Source organism: Urtica dioica, chromosome 9, assembly GCF_054948205.1.
Source record: "Urtica dioica subsp. dioica isolate 48M chromosome 9, U.dioica_male_clone48M_v1_H2, whole genome shotgun sequence".
NCBI lineage: Eukaryota > Viridiplantae > Streptophyta > Magnoliopsida > Rosales > Urticaceae > Urtica > Urtica dioica.
In genome coordinates this window covers 23542822-23560052 of record NC_142764.1, presented here as the reverse complement: position 1 = coordinate 23560052, position 17231 = coordinate 23542822, and the positions used below count along the sequence as shown (strand labels likewise).

At 44.3% G+C, this 17231-nt stretch overlaps 2 protein-coding genes and 1 non-coding gene across 3 annotated transcripts; all 3 read left to right on the top strand.

The window, feature by feature from the left end:
* Positions 1–1446: 1446 nt before the first annotated feature.
* On the top strand, positions 1447–3787 carry LOC149385957 (Pentatricopeptide repeat (PPR) superfamily protein). Its single transcript, XM_089627035.1, has 2 exons — positions 1447–2652; positions 3162–3787. Exons 1-2 carry the CDS (start codon positions 1469–1471, stop codon positions 3739–3741), a joined length of 1764 nt encoding a protein of 587 aa, XP_089483161.1. The 5' UTR covers positions 1447–1468; the 3' UTR covers positions 3742–3787.
* A 6628-nt stretch (positions 3788–10415) lies between these two features.
* Positions 10416–16343, top strand: GSL1 (glucan synthase-like 1). Its single transcript, XM_089624968.1, has 2 exons — positions 10416–12481; positions 12849–16343. Exons 1-2 carry the CDS (start codon positions 10563–10565, stop codon positions 16333–16335), a joined length of 5406 nt encoding a protein of 1801 aa, XP_089481094.1. The 5' UTR covers positions 10416–10562; the 3' UTR covers positions 16336–16343.
* Positions 13958–14038, top strand: LOC149385956 (small nucleolar RNA J33). The gene has a single exon (XR_016301539.1). It is a non-coding gene; the product is annotated as a small nucleolar RNA J33 (small nucleolar RNA).
* Positions 16344–17231: the final 888 nt, after the last annotated feature.

The following is a 17231-nucleotide window of genomic DNA, read 5'->3' as shown; positions in this document are numbered from 1 at the left end:
TTCTTCTTTTTCGTTACTATTTCCGGTTTTTGTTCTACATTTTATTTCCAAGCTCCAAAACCAACTCAAATGGCTTGTCTTAAATCTTATTGTCAGGTAAGTATTCAATTAACCATTGTTTGTTTATTCTACATTGATCCTCAAAGTTTCACTAATGTCAAGATAAATGTATTTTACGGTTATTCTACATTGATCCTTAAAGTTTCCTCTTGAATACCATTTTTTTTTAAATCACCAAACCAAGTCGGATTTTTCGAACGGGAAACCGAACTGATTTCCATCCGGTTTCCAACGGTATTCACTAATTCTTTATTTATTGGATAAAAGACATAATTACCCCCTGAACTATGGCGGTGACGAAAATACACTCATTGTACTATAAAATCGATCAATTTACCCCTTAATATCAGTTCTTGTAACATTTGTGGTCCTTCCGTTTATTTTTGGATTTGATCTGTTAGTTATATATACACACTTTTGTAACTATATATATGTAAAGTGAGGGAATTTTCGTAAATACCCTTAACATCTATTCAAAAAATTAAAATTAAATAAAATTAATAAATCATACGCAATTACAATCTCTCTCTCTCTCTCTCTCTCTCTCTCTCTCCTCTGAATCTCCCCGAAGCTTCTCTGCTCGCCCATCACTTCAACGTGAACCACCACCACTCTCCAAATCGCTTTAGCGACACAGTTATGAGCCTTTCATCTTCAACCTCCGAATATCCGATTTTGCTCCTTGCTCGCTTGTCCATGTTCACCGCGATTGTGCCCTTCACAGTCGTCTGTAAGTTTGCTATGAATTCAATGTTTCTCATTTTATAACCCACTATGACTTTAATAGCTTTCCGACATTCTTACAATAATTACTTCTTCTCTAGAGGTCTCGGCTCTTCAACATGAGGCTAGTTTGTTCAGTTTTGGTGTCGGTCCGGTTGAGAATCCTAAGTACGATCTCGGTTGAGATTCACCGCGAGAACTTGGCTCGCTGGACTTGGTGTCGGTCCGGTTCGCACGCAGATAAACCCAACATTAGAGAGAGAGAGAGAGAATATGTATTAATTCTTTATTAATGATTTTCTTTATTAATATTATTTTAATTTATTTATTTAATATTATTTTATTAATCTTAATCAAGATAAAAATTAGAATTACATATAATATCCTTATTTTGAGTGTCACATGATATCCACATGCTTATTTAACGGATGCTTTAACAGAATTTTAGACGGAAGGACAACATTGAAATTAATACAAAGATGAAAGAGAAAATATCGAGTTTTTAAAGTATAGGGGGTGCACTCTTATAGACGCCATAGTTCAGGGGCAAATATGTCTTTTATTCTTATTTATTATAGACGTTCACTTACCCTGATAATTTTTAGAGGTTAGTTTCGTACTTGCTGAATTTAAAATACATCACAGGACTAAAGTTGGCGGCAAAAAGTGGCATGTCATTGATCCCATGGCAATAGAAGGTCAACCGAAACACAGTCCACAGAAGTCATTCTCCGATTACTCACCGGACTATCAAGCCCTCCTCCGAGCCGGTCCCCACACGCGACCCCTCCGACAAGCCCACGCGCGCATCGTCGTCTCTGGAGCCCACCGCAGCCGAGCCCTCCTCACGAAGCTCCTGACCCTCGCTTGCTCCGCCGGCTCCGTCTACTACGCCCACCGCCTCCTCCTCTTCTCCGTCCAAACCCCCGACCAGTTCCTCTTCAACTCCCTCCTCAAAGCCTCCTCTTCCGCCGGATTCGCCGCCCACACTCTCCTCTTCTACCTCCGAATGCTCCACCGCCGAATCCCTCCGACCAGCTACACCTTCACCTCCGTCGTCAAGTCCTGCGCCGACCTCTCCTCCCTCCCCCTCGGCCGGCGCGTGCACGCCCACGCGCTCCTCCGCGGCCTCGGCGCGGACCGCTTCGTCCTGGCCGGGCTCGTGACCTTCTACGCCCGGTCCGGGGATCTGAGGGCCGCCCGGAAGGTGTTCGACGAAATGCCCGAGAGAACCGTCGTGGCTTGGAACTCGCTGATATCGGCGTACGAGCAGAACGGCCGGCCCAGGGAGGCCGTGGAGGCTTTCGAGCGCATGACGAGCGAATCCGGGCTCGACCCCGACTCGACCACCTTCGTCGCCCTCCTCTCGGCGTGTTCCCAGCTCGGAGCCCTGGGCCTGGGCTCGTGGGCCCACGAGCGGATCCTCGAGGGCCGGCTCGAGATCGACGTCGTCCTCGGGACCGCGCTGGTCAACATGTACGGCAGGTGCGGGGACGCGGAGAGGGCGCGGGAGGTCTTCGAGTCGATGGGGGAGCGGAACGTGGTGGCGTGGACCGCGATCATCTCGGCCTGCGGGTCCCACGGGCTCGGCGCGGAGGCCGTTTCCCTGTTCCGGCGCATGGGCCCGCAGCCCAACCACGTGACCCTCGTGGCGGTCCTGTCGGCGTGCGCTCACTCGGGGCTGGTGGACGAGGCCCGCCGGATCTACTCCGGCATCGCCGCCCCGGCGCCGGAGCACCACGTGTGCCTGGTGGACGCGCTGGGCCGGGCCGGGCTCGTCCGCGAGGCCCACAGCTTTCTGCTGGACCTCGACGGGCCCGTCCCCACCGCCGCCTGGACGGCCTTGCTCGGGGCTTGCAAGATGCATAGGTAAGTAATCCTAGGCTTTTTTTTTTTTTTTTTTTACCTCTCAAATTGCTCAAAAAATTATTTTGGCCGGTTTATGTTATTAACCGTTATATCAAAATTGGTTTCTTTTAACGGTTCTATTATAATAAACCTGAAAATTTTGTTTCTTTTAGTCGTTCTATTAGGCCAAATTGAGTGAGTATCAGGTTTCAATAATTTTTTTTTCATTTTAGTGTGATTGTAAAATTTAAAAGTGTTAAACTTGCTTTTATATAGCGTCAAAATATTTAATGACAGTATAAAAAAAGTGTAAATTTAATTATTTTACTAAAAACTTAGGATATGACATTTTTCTAGGGACAGTTTTGCTGTCAATATTGATTAAAGTCACGACCTTCCTTCGGAGGTAACGTGTAATTATCGATTAGGCTATGTTAGGTACCACAAGAATATGACTATTATGGACTATTTTGTAAAAAAAAAATTACTGTTTGGAATGGGTAAACTTCTTCACCCATTTTAATGCACAGGCAGGTGGAGCTGGGCGCTGAGGTGGCGAGGCGGCTGATCGAGATAGAGCCAGGGAACGCTGGGCACCACGTGGCGCTGTCTAATCTCCGCGCGGTGGGCGGGGAAGTGTCCGGCGTGGAGGCGGCGCGGGAGGGTATGGTGCGGCGGCGGCTGAGGAAGGAGGTGGGGTTCAGCGCGGTGGAGGTGCACCGGAGGCCGTACGTGTTCAAGAACGGGGACAAGTCGATGGGCGCTGAGATATTCCGCCACGTGGACGCGCTGATGGCGCGCTGCAGGGAGGCCGGCTACGTGGCGGGCTCGGCGGGCCCGCTCCTGCACGACGTGGACGGCGAGGAGGAGAGAGAGCTGGCTCTGCGCTACCACAGCGAGAGGCTCGCGATCGCCTTCTGGCTCGCGAGGGCGGGCCCGGACGCGGGCCCGGGCCCGATCCGGGTGGTGAAGAACCTGAGGATGTGCGAGGACTGCCACCTGGCGGTGAAGCACATCTCGGCCGTGACGGGGCGGGAAATTGTGGTCAGGGATAGGCTTCGGTTTCACCGTTTCAAAGACGGCCATTGTTCGTGTCTCGATTACTGGTAGATGGTGTCATCATCTGATCACGAGAGAATTAATGTGTTAAAGAAAAGAGGAATGCTATTTGGCACGGGCCACGACTTTTGACGATCCACTCAGACAACGCCACGTGTCTCTTTATCACTTTTGGGAGACACGTGGCGTTGTCTGAGTGGATCGTCAAAAATCGTGGCCCATGCCATAAATCATTTCCCTAAAAAAAAACATGGATGCATAATGTTTTGGGGGGGTATTTGTGAATCTCGATTGCTTCCCAGCATGTCGTTTTTGCAGCCATACGACGCATAGTGTTGAAGCAATACAAGTATTTGTTTCCCTTCCATGATCCGTCTTGCGTTGACGCTCAGCAACACTACAACTAATCTGATATGCTCTTGCGTTGTGCATGGGTTTGAGAAAGTGTAAATGGGTTTTTACTCTGAACTTGATAGAGAGATTGGGCTGGGTTATAGGTGAGCTATGAGCGTGTAACATTTTTTTTTTTTTTTTAGTGGACAAACCTCTTTGTTGGAGCTCAACGGGAATGTCGTCCAATTATCGTTAAACCTCGGTAAGAGTTTATTACCTCTTTTATTTATACTCTATATCATTTATATAGTTCGGTCGTTTTGTTATCTTAGAGGACACGTTCGAGATCCAAAATCTTAATACGTACTCGTGAACGGAGTCGGGTAAGGATTAGAGGCACATGTTATGTTTTTTTTTTTTTTTTTTTTTTACGTTTATTTGGTGTGTTTAATTTTAACTTTGTAATCTATGTTTAAGTTTTTTATATTTTAACTGAACTTTGTATTAATGTGTTTTTGTAATTAATTTATAAGTTTTTGTATGAAAATTTATATGATTATATATATATATATATATATATATATATTGCTAGTCATATATATTAATAAAAAAAATTGTATTGTGTGATAGATATAGTATCACACCAAATATAGTGAGATACTATATCACACGGTAAATTTGTCGTGTAACATAGCATTTGGTTGGAGGAAACAAACACGCTATATTTGGTATTTTGCCGTGTGATTGCACATAGCCTCACTCAGTACTTTATTGCAAAACTTGACTTTTGACATTTTTTATACCAAAAATACATTATTTTTAAAATCAATTTTTTCCATTTAAAATTATACTATCGAGGAACATATTAAATCTCATCAGAATCATTAATATTTTATTGAAAATCATAGGATTTCATCTCCGTTTGGAGTCGATGTTGCTCATTACATTTAAAATTTAAAAGCTTGAATTTGATAATGAAATCCGTTAACTTGTGATTAATTTTTCATAGGAATTTAGCAATTGCAAAAATCTTTTATTTTTTTTTTAATTTTTTTTTTGTGTGTAAAAATCCAAGAATTTTGACGCAGACTTGGGATGGGAAAATAGTAAAAAACAATGCATTTCTTTGATAAGATAATTCTGCTGTGGGAAACAAACTCTGTATCTTCATCTACGATTTTGTTGTGCGTCCGGTTCGATGATATAATAACTAAACAGTTTATTGTTACAAAAAATACTATTTTTAGAAGAAATTAAAATAAAATATTACATGTACAAAAACACTTTTACTATAATTTTCTCCCACTTTTCAATATTTTCTTAGCTTTTTTTCGCTCAAAGAATATTTTCTTAGACCATCCACAATCCATCTCTATTTTTCATCTCTATTTTACATATTTACATCAGTGAACAGTATATTTTATCTGCACTCCATCTCTATTTTACATCTGCTTTAAATAATATTCTAAGTATATCATCTCCCACTATATTTTTTACAATTGAGTTTTAACCCATTATTTTTTTATAAATTATAAATTTGACCAACACCATTAATTTTATTCATATTAGTCCAAATACATAAATATTATTAATTTTGTACATACATACATCCTCTCCCACTATATATTTTTTTTGTATGTAGTATTGTGACTTAAGTTTTTCAATTATGTAATTTTTAAATGTCTTGATGTTTTTTTAATCGTCTATGTAAAATATTGTGATTTCTATTGTAGTAATTTTATTTTATTTTTTCAAGTATGAGTTTTTTTTTAATTAATAATTTTTAGAATACCCTAATTTACAAATATATACATAATACATATAAGTACTAAATTGTAGTTATAAATTAAATTTTGGGCAAATAATATAATTTTTAAAAGTTTGAGGTAAATATAGAGATGGAATAGTGCATCTCCATATTTGGAGATACACTGTTGAAATCAACTCCATATTTGGAGAATAGAGATGCAATTGAATATGCATTGTGGAGCAAACTCTATCTCTATCTCTAAAATAGAGATCCATTGCGGATGCTCTTAGATCATCTCCAATCCATCTTCATTTTTCATCTCTATTTTACATCTTTATATCAATGACCATTTTTTTTAATCTCTATTTTACATCTTCTTCAAAGAATATCCAAAGTATATTATCTCCCACTATAACTTTTTATAATTTAGTTTTAACCCATTATTATTTCTATATATTACAAATTTACCCAAAAAATGAATTTTGTTCATATTAGTCCAACTACAAAATTAATATCTTTATTTTGTTGTCTATGTAGTATAGTGACTTAATTTTTTTAATTATGTAATTTTTAAATTTCTTTATTTTTTTAATTGTCTATGTAAAATATTGTGATTTCTATTATATTGAAGTACTTTTAATTTTTTTTTCAAGTATGAATCTTATTTGAATAAATGATTTTTTAGAATGCACTAATTTATAAATAAATAAGTAATACATATAAAGTATTAAATTATAGTTATAAATTAAATTTTGAGTATTAAAAAAATTATAGAGATTAAATAATGCATCTTCAAATATGAAGATATATTATTTAAATCATATTCAAATATAGAGAATTTATATGAGTTTGAAGATGGAGTGCAACAATCTCCATCTTCTTATGGCTTTACCGTTGGTCTTAGCTGGAATGCCTCTAAGAATGTTGGAGGAACTGAGTTGGGCCCATATCTGCATCTAAACGGACTAAGCCCACGATAGGGCCACGTGACATGCCACATATAATTGTACTACAAAATTTAACGATACACACCTAACAATTATTAGAAAAAGAAACCTTCACCATTTAACACCTTTGCTTTTGCTACACAGATTCTTTGAGCGTTACGTTTACAAATTTTAATATTTCTTTTTAATATTTTTAGTCTTTAGTGGATCTCAATTATATTCCAAGAATAAACATTCCAAAAGGTATCCAAAAGTGGTTTATTTTTATTTTTGTTTTCCCAAGCAAGTCATAGTAAAAAAATAATAAATGCACACATAAACTACTGATTGAACTTCATAAAGAGAGCCTACATTTTTGTCTTTAAGCGATCTATGTCCCCCCTTTGATTAAGTTAATAAGCAAATAATATCATATGCGAGTACACATCGAATCATAGTCATTAAATCAAATTATTAAAAAAAATATATATTGTTTGATAGTTTATTTTTTATAAACAAAAAACTGTTTTATTTAAGTACTCTGAAATACCTACAGGCTACGGGCACTTTCACAGTCTGAATTTATTGCTTTATTTATTGCCTACTTGGCAATTGTATATGTTTACGCAGAAATTTGAATGCTTGAACATTTAAGAAAGGAATTCAGACAGGCCTACAAACAGTTAGAAAATTTGAAAAGTTTTGGACAATTTCTTAACATAGCTAAAAATGTTCTCTGAAAACGTAAGAACATCTCTGATACAGATTTTTGATGCAAAATATATCTCGCATCAATGAATAGTATTTTACACTTCCAATTCATTTTTATTTTATATTTTTTTTAGACTATGTTTTTTTAGAATTATAATTTTAAACCTTTACAACGTTTAATTTACAAATTAATCCATATATACATATATAATATTTTCAAAACCACTAAATTTTCATATTATGAAGCGACTTTTTTAACTTTTTTGTTATATTTTTTTAAATGTCTTTGTTAATTTTATTTCAATTGTCCTCCTACTCATATCCAAGATATATAATATCCTCATGCGCCATCACCCTCGTGCTCCTGAAACGTGGCCGTTATCTTTCTTGTAGACCATAATTTGAATTTGCATATAAAAGAAAGGTAAGTGTTATTTACTTAGACCATCACCCTCCTACTCATATCCAAGATATATAACACTTATCTTCTCTTTCATTAATGTTATCATATGATAAATTTTAAAAAGAATTAAGATAAATTAGCTGTCGTTTGAAAAAATAAAACTTTTCACTCATTTTTTTTCGCTCTTGCATATGATCAAAATGGACAATATTTGGAGCTGAAAATTTAAGTTATTAAAATTTAAGCAGTTTAAAAAGAGTTAACCGACATTAATTAAATTTTATTCCAATTTTTTTAAATATTTTGAATAAAAAAAATTAATTGAAGTTAAGCATTTTTTAGCAAATATTTAAATTAAGGTTAATATTTACTAAAATTTTAATAAAATTAATTGAGATTAACCGATGTTTAATATTTTATTTTAATTCTTGTAATATTTACATGTATGCATAGACAATACTATGCAAAAATTCATTTATATGCGGATAAATTTAGGCTTGTGTGAAACTTCGATCAAATTTAAGCTTTTGTATAAGATATATGCGACTATTATTAGATCAAGATAGTTAAAAATCCAACCATATTTCTCGCAAGTCTCATGCAATTTATAAGATACATGACGTAATAGCTAAAGTACAAATACATAACATCTTCCAATCAAGAAGAATAAGACCCCAAGTCAACAATGATTCACAACTAGACTCTCGACGACTGGAAATAAACCACACAAACATCGAGAAACTAATTGCTCTTTCGTCCAAAATCAGAAATTAATCCAAGCAAAACATCTAATAGAATGATAAAATTCATAACAGAAATAACTCAAAGAAACCCTCATCCATGAATCACTCTCCAAGGTACGTCGCAATTATACCCACCACCCTCCATCCCAATCACTACCAAACTTATATAGTCGGGGAAGTTATATTCACTCGAGAGAACCATAGTATCCCTCACCGAGAGGAACATCAGGATAGAAATCGACATGAGCAATGAATGAGGACGATTTACCACAAAAAATGGCAGATTCTAAATGGCATCCCCTAGTCCACACCACTATAGGTAGTGATGGTACTAGAGGATGCCAATCAGGGAGGCCGAGACTTGCACGAGGATCTGTCGTCGTCGAGGAAAACAAGCACTAGAGGGAATTAGCTCATACATGGAGAAACGAAATACTTCATCCACATCTAGGAGGAGTAGAAGATCTAGGTCTTCGAGGTTGCGAGTCGCTTTGAGATTACGGCTCGTGATGGCGAGCTATTCACCATCATAAAACTCTCAAATCAACCGATGGCCAACAATTGGATGGATAACTTCGCACCACCACGAATACTTACCTAAAAAACATAGACTAGAGGAGAATATCGAATACACAAAGCTTATCTGAAGAAGAAAAAGCGGTCGTAGGGGAGTGGAGGGACGTTGAGACACGGAAAAGCATCTTTGGGAGAAATGAAGTTTATTTAAGAGATGAAACTAAAATCTATTTTAGATAAAACTTTGCCTCTAGCCACCTCAAGTCAGAGGTACTCTACTGATTAAATCAGGGTATCAATCGAAAGCCTAAAAGATAAGAGACCAAGAAGAAAAACCTAAATCCCCATGAAGAGTTAAAAAATGGGCATATTAACGTTCAGTCTGTTTGACATACTACTAATGGACCATTATCAATTTTATGTATTTTTTTTAGCAAAAAATTAGAAATCATTCAACTAATTTAAATGGGTATCTAAATGACAATTCGACCATTATTTTAATTATACTAGGTAGGTGAATTAAACTCATAAAAAATGTCCACAATTTAAGCTATGAATGTTACTTAAGAAGAAATTGGTATTTTACAATTTGTAAATCTTAAGTGTGGCTTATTACGAGTAATTTTTCTTAATAATACGAATTTTAATTTTTACAGAACATGCATCATATAATGTTTAAATGGTGATAATTAAATGCTAATTTTATCATTTTCCCTTTGAATTATTTTTTTACGTTATTTTCTTAATTATATTTTAAATACACCGTTCAAATGACCGTTTGAGTGTCCGATTTATAATGTAACAATTATGATGAAATTGCCAATTTAGATGTTGTACCAAATACTTTATTGTTTCCCTTCTAGTAAACTAAAATAAAATACTCTAAACTTTTTATTTCAATAATATATTCATTGTTATACATCATTTCATAAATTCTATTTCCTATGTTGTGTGAGATGATTTACCAAACACGGATTAATGATTGTGAGCAATAAAAAGAAAAACAATTAATGACAAGGTTTCTTTGTCGTAAAAAAAGAAAAAAGAAAAAAGAAAAAAGAAAAAAGAAAAAAGAAAAAAAGAGTGTTAGGCAGCTAAGCGAAACGAATCACGTAAGCAGAGATGTCGTAACTGTAGAAAAAAAAAACTAGTGCGTAAGCGTGGCTTCGTCATGGGTATCGATCACAGATACTCTTCCCAACGGACACTATAGGTCCCAACCCCGGTTTTCCACCAACACACGAATTCGCGTGTGAAACAGATAATCGCGCGCGCGCGTGCCAACATAAAGACAGTTTTTTTTATATTTATTATCCGACACTTGCAAAGACAAAAACAACCCCAAATAAGAAACAACACTTTGCCGTAGCGTCGCTGACTCATCAGTGTGAGTTCTTCGCCTCACTCAACCCTCTCTCTCTCTCTCTCTCTCTCTTTCAAAAAATGAAACCAGAAAGACAAAAAGAAAATTAAAAAAGAAAAATAAAGAGATGAACTTCGACAACTTCGGCGTCAGCAACAACCGGCCGGCGATGATGCCGAGCAGACAACCCACGCGCTCATCAAACCACGCGCCACCGGCGCGTCCGCTTCCGCCTCTCAACCCCTACAACATAATCCCAATCAACGACGTCCTCGCGGACCACCCGTCGCTCCGCTACACCGAGGTCCGAGCGGCGGCGGCGGCGCTCCGGACCGCCGGAGATCTCCCCCGACCGCCGTTCGTGGAGTGGGACCCATCGTACGACCTCCTGGACTGGCTCGGCGTATCGTTCGGGTTCCAGCGAGACAGCGTACGGAACCAGAGGGAACACCTCGTCCTCCACCTGGCAAACACTCAGATGCGCCTCCCTAGCCCGCCGTCCTCGCCGGACTCCCTCGACCCCGCCGTGCTCCGGCGATTCCGCCGGAAGCTCCTCCAGAACTACACGCAGTGGTGCTCCTTCCTCGGCCGCAAGTCCAACGTCGTCCTCGCCGCCCGCCGCGGCGGCGACGCAGTCGCCGTCCGGCGGGAGATTCTGTACGCCTCGCTGTTCCTCCTCGTCTGGGGCGAGGCCGGGAATCTGAGGTTCGTCCCGGAGTGTATCTGCTACATTTACCACCACATGGCCATGGAGCTGAACAACGTCCTGGACGAGCGGATCGACCGGGACACCGGCCGGCCGTTCACGCCGACGGTCTCCGGCGAGTGCGGGTTCCTGAAGAGCGTGGTGATTCCGATCTACCAGACGATCTCCGCCGAGGCCGAGGGCAGCCGCGGAGGGAAAGCCCCGCACTCGGCGTGGCGGAACTACGACGACCTCAACGAGTTCTTCTGGAGCCGCCGGTGCTTCGCCTCGCTGAGGTGGCCTCTGAGGCTGGAGAGCAAGTTCTTCGCGACCACTCCGAAGCGGGACCGGATCGGAAAGACGGGCTTCGTCGAGCAACGCTCCTTCTGGAACCTCTTCCGGAGCTTCGACAGGCTTTGGGTGATGCTGGTTCTGTTTCTGCAGGCGGCGGCGATCACGGCCTGGGACGACAGCTCAGCGCCACCGTGGCGGTCTCTCCAGAGCCGGGACTCCCAGGTGGCGCTCCTCTCCGTGTTCGTCACCTGGGCGGGTTTGAGGCTCCTCCAAGCCGTCCTCGACGCGGGGACTCAGTACAGCCTCGTGACGCGGCGGACCAAATGGGTCGCTGTGAGGATGGTTCTGAAGGCCGTGGCGGCTCTGGGATGGACCGTCGCGTTCTCGGTGCTCTACGCTCGGATATGGACCCAGAGACAGTCGGACCGTGGCCGCCGGAGAGGGTGGTCCGACGAGGCGAACGCGAGGGTCCTCATGTTCCTCAAGGCCGCGGCGGCGTTCCTCTCGCCGGAGGCGCTCGCGCTCGCGCTCTTCATCGTCCCGTGGGTGAGGAACTCCGTCGAGGAGCTCGACTTCCGACCCGTCTCGTGGCTCACGTGGTGGTTCTACACCCCGATCTTCGTGGGAAGAGGGCTCAGGGAAGGGCTCGTGGACAACGTCAAGTACTCGGCTTTCTGGGTCGCGGTGCTCTCGGCCAAGTTCACGTTCAGCTACTTCCTCCAGATAAGGCCCCTCGTGGGACCCACGAGGGCGCTGCTGGAGCTCCGGGGGAACTACAAGTGGCACGAGTTCTTCAACAGCACGAACGAGATCGCGGTGGTGCTCCTGTGGCTCCCGGTGGTGCTCATCTACCTGATGGACCTGCAGATATGGTACGCCATATTCTCGTCCGTGGTCGGGGCCGTCATCGGCTTGCTCTCGCACCTCGGGGAGATCCGCAACATGGGACAGCTCCGACTCCGCTTCCAGTTCTTCGCCAGCGCTCTGCAATTCAACCTCATGCCGGAGGAGCAGCTCCTCCGATCCGACCTCACCGTCGCCAAGAAGCTCCGCGACGCCATCCACAGGTGATGCCCATTTTTTTTTTTTTTTTTTTTTTTCGGTTACTTGTCATAGCTTGCTCGGTATTAGCTTTACGAAATATGGAAATATTTAGCTCTGTCTGTACTTGACAAGTTTCAGTTTTTAACTACATACATTACAGCTGTATGGAAAAAAAAAATCCGATTCACTTGGACGGAACAACTGGGGCCACTAGAGTAATGTCAGGGCCTCGTAGATTTTTGTCGGGTCTAACCCGAAAACCACAGTTATCAAACCCCAAAAGAAAAAGTTTCAAACTTTGATTAATACCCTTAAAATGAACTTCTTATGAAGGCATTTAGCTGAATTTCGTTGAAAAAAAGATGTAAATGAAATGAATTTTGGGCGCAGGCTGAAGCTGAGGTACGGGCTGGGGCAGGCGTACAAGAAGATCGAGTCGAGCCAGGTGGAGGCGACCCGGTTCGCGCTGATATGGAACGAGATCATGATCTCGTTCCGCGAAGAAGACATTATCAGCGACGCAGAGCAAGAGCTTCTCGAGCTGCCGCCAAACTGCTGGAACATCCGCGTGATCCGGTGGCCGTGCTTCCTCCTCGGCAACGAGCTCCTCCTCGCCCTGAGCCAGGCCGCCGAGCTCGCCGAGCTCGGCCACGAGCCCGACTGGTCAATCTGGTTCAAGATCTGCAAGAACGAGTACCGGCGCTGCGCAATCACCGAGGTCTACGACAGCGTAAAGCACCTCATGTTCGTCATTGTCCGATACGGCACCGAGGAGTACCTCATCCTCGAGCGCTTCTTCAGCCACGTCGACGATTCCGTCCAGAGGGGCAAGTTCGCGGCCGAGCACGACCTCAGGCTTCTCGGCCGAGTCCACACGAAGCTCATCGCGCTCCTCGAGCTTCTCAACAACCGGAAGAGGGAGATGGGCGCGGCGGTGAATCTTCTTCAGGCGCTCTACGAGCTCTGCGTCAGAGAGCTTCCCGTCGAGAAGAAGTCGATGCGGCGGCTGAGGGAGGAAGGGCTGGCGAGCCTGAGCCCGGACGAGTCGGGGCTGCTCTTCGTGAACGCAATCGACTTCCCGTCGTTCGAGGACGCCGACTTCTACAGGCAGCTCCGGCGGATCCGGACGATCCTGACCTCGCGGGACTCGATGCACGACGTCCCCAAAAACATCGAGGCGCGGAGGAGGATCGCGTTTTTTAGCAACTCGCTGTTCATGAACATGCCTCGGGCCCCGTTCGTGGAGAAGATGGTGGCCTTCAGCGTCCTCACGCCCTACTACGACGAGGAGGTCGTGTTCAAGACCGAGGCGCTCAAGCGCGAGAACGAGGACGGAATCTCCACGCTGTTCTATCTTCAGAAGATCTACGAGGACGAGTGGGCGAACTTCATGGAGCGGATGAGGAGGGACGGGTTGGAGGACGAGGCCGAGATTTGGGAGAAGAAGAAAGGGGATCTCCGGCTCTGGGCTTCGTACCGAGGCCAAACGCTCTCCCGCACCGTGCGGGGAATGATGTACTACTACAGAGCCCTCAAGATGCTCGCCTTCCTCGACGGGGCTTCCGAGATGGACATCAGAGAAGGGTCTCAGAAGATTATGGCTCAAGGCTCGTCGAGGCGGAACAAAACTCTGTACGGAGTTCAACCGGAAAAGTCGCCGCCGCCGCCGCCGGGGCGGACTCTCAACCGGGCTGTGACCGGAGTGAGCCTTCTGTTCAAAGGGCACGAATACGGTTGCGCTCTCATGAAGTTCACGTACGTGGTGGCTTGCCAGCTGTACGGGCAGCACAAGGGGAAAGGAGACCCGCGGGCCGAGGAGATTTTGCAGCTGATGAAGAGCAACGAGGCGCTTCGGATCGCTTACGTGGACGAGGTCGACCTGGGCCGGGACGAAGTCGAGTACTACTCGGTCCTCGTCAAGTACGACCAGGAGCTAGAGACGGAGGTCGAGGTGTACCGCGTGAGGCTTCCGGGCCCGCTCAAGATCGGCGAGGGCAAGCCGGAGAATCAGAACCACGCGATCATATTCACCCGAGGCGACGCGCTCCAGACCATCGACATGAACCAGGACAACTACTTCGAGGAGGCTCTCAAGATGAGGAACCTCTTGGAGGAGTTCAAGTCCAACCACGGGATTCGGAAGCCGACGATCTTGGGGGTCCGCGAGAACATCTTCACCGGCTCGGTCTCGTCGCTCGCCTGGTTCATGTCGGCTCAGGAGACGAGCTTCGTGACGCTGGGCCAGCGAGTCCTCGCGAACCCTCTCAAGGTGAGGATGCACTACGGCCACCCCGACGTGTTCGACCGGTTCTGGTTCCTGAGCCGCGGCGGGATCAGCAAGGCCTCGAAGGTGATCAACATCAGCGAGGACATCTTCGCGGGGTTCAATTGCACTCTCCGCGGCGGGAACGTGACCCACCACGAGTACATCCAGGTCGGGAAAGGGAGGGACGTGGGGCTGAACCAGATCTCGATGTTCGAGGCCAAGGTCGCGAGCGGGAACGGCGAGCAGGTCCTGAGCCGGGACGTGTACAGGCTCGGCCACAGGCTCGACTTCTTTCGGATGCTCTCATTCTTCTACACCACCGTCGGCTTCTACTTCAACACCATGATGGTCGTCCTCACCGTCTACACGTTCCTCTGGGGCCGCCTCTACCTCTGCCTCAGCGGGGTCGAGCAAGTCGCCAAGGACTCCAAGGAAGACACGAGCAACAACAAGGCCCTCGGAGCCGTCTTGAACCAGCAGTTCGTGATTCAGCTCGGCCTTTTCACGGCTCTCCCGATGATCGTCGAGAATTCCCTCGAGCACGGATTTCTTCCGGCCATCTGGGATTTCCTCACGATGCAGGCCCAGCTCGCCTCGCTCTTCTACACGTTCTCGATGGGGACGCGGACCCACTTCTTCGGCCGGACCATCCTCCACGGCGGAGCCAAGTACCGAGCCACCGGCCGCGGCTTCGTCGTCCAGCACAAGAGCTTCACCGAGAATTACCGGCTCTACGCGCGGAGCCACTTCGTCAAGGCCATCGAGCTCGGAGTCATCCTCACCGTCTACGCGACCCACAGCCCTTTGTCCGCCAATACGTTCGTCTACATCGTCCTCACGATATCGAGCTGGTTCCTCGTCGTGTCGTGGATCATGTCCCCGTTCGTGTTCAACCCTTCCGGCTTCGACTGGCTCAAGACCGTGGATGACTACGAGAGCTTCATGGGCTGGCTCTGGTACAACGGTGGGATCTTCACGACCTCCGAGCAGAGCTGGGAGCGATGGTGGTACGAGGAGCAAGACCACTTGAGGACGACCGGCCTCTGGGGAAAGCTGTTGGAGATCGTTCTGGACCTCCGGTTCTTCTTCTTCCAGTACGGGATCGTCTACCAGCTCGGGATCGCCGGCGAGAGCACGAGCATCGGCGTGTACTTGGTCTCGTGGGTCTACGTGGTCGTGGCCGTCGGGATCTACATGGTCATGTCGTACGCCGGGGACAAGTACGCCGAGAACGAGCACATCTATTACCGCCTCGTTCAGCTCCTCGTCATCGTGGTCTTGGTTCTCCTGGCGGTTCTGCTGCTCGAGTTCACGCCGCTGAAGATTCTCGACATCGTCACGAGCCTTTTGGCGTTCATCCCAACGGGTTGGGGAGTGATTCTTATCGCGCAGGTGCTGAGGCCGTTTTTGCAGTCCACCGTGGTGTGGGACACGGTGGTCTCGCTCGCTCGGCTCTACGACATGCTCTTTGGGATCGTCGTCATGGCTCCGATGGGACTTCTCTCTTGGTTGCCCGGGTTTCAGGCTATGCAGACTCGGATCTTGTTCAACGAGGCTTTCAGCAGAGGGCTTCAGATATCCCGTCTTCTTTCTGGCAAAAAGAACAACTGAGTGGTATGTTCTTCTTATAACCATGAATGCGTAAAAAAAAAAAAGACATGAATATCTGTGATCTGACTCAGAGACTTGTATTTCAGGGTGCCAGGGCTTTTTTTATTTTATTTTTATGCTTCGTCAACTTATTGGGTGTTCAGATTATGATGCCAACTGGGTGGAGCATGAAGTTATTTCTTTGTTGTTCAGCCATCTTTTAGGACTGACTGTACATATGTTATTGTTGTGTCAATATTTAGGCTAGTTTCTTCTGTGCCTAGGTGGAATTTTCTGTTCATTCATTTGTTCTCTTAGTACCACCTGGTTGCGGAATTAAATAACAAATGCTATGCTTGGCTTTAGGAGGTATTACTTTTAGAAACACTTTTGCTGAGCAAATTTTGTTCCTTGAAAAGAAAACCCATTTATTTCCGTACCAAGGACTATACGTTTATTTTTAATCTATTCATGATTTTTGACTGCTTACCATTGAGCTAGTATTAATTTAAAAAATTGATATACTTGATTTTAGTGATTGACCATGCATTACTAGCCCCGCTTGTATTAATAAAAAAAAAGCAAGAAATTTATTTAGTTAATTTTAGTAATTGATACTTTGATAGATTCTTAAATTTCATTAGATATGATGTACAGCTGCTCTATACATATATGTTACATGCAGTGGCCAATTACTATTTTTCATATCATTAAATGATAAGATTTTGGAACATGGATAGTCATACTGAGTTAAGTGTTGCAACTATAAGCTCATTTTAAACAAGCTACAGACGCGAGACATCTAAATAAAGTATTCATCGTAAGAGTTGTCCAGTGATAAAAAAATAATATGGAAAATGCTTTCAGTTGTATTCATGTTCTAAAATCAATCTGAATAGAATCACATTTCCATCTTC

Bases quoted from the DNA above. Each gene is read 5' to 3' on its own strand.
- LOC149385957 (XM_089627035.1), top strand. From the start codon at position 1,469: ATGGCAATAGAAGGTCAACCGAAACACAGTCCACAGAAGTCATTCTCC. The intron at 2,653-3,161 runs GTAAGTAATCCT...TTTAATGCACAG, and splicing joins GGGGCTTGCAAGATGCATAG to GCAGGTGGAGCTGGGCGCTG.
- GSL1 (XM_089624968.1), top strand. From the start codon at position 10,563: ATGAACTTCGACAACTTCGGCGTCAGCAACAACCGGCCGGCGATGATG. The intron at 12,482-12,848 runs GTGATGCCCATT...TTTTGGGCGCAG, and splicing joins CTCCGCGACGCCATCCACAG to GCTGAAGCTGAGGTACGGGC.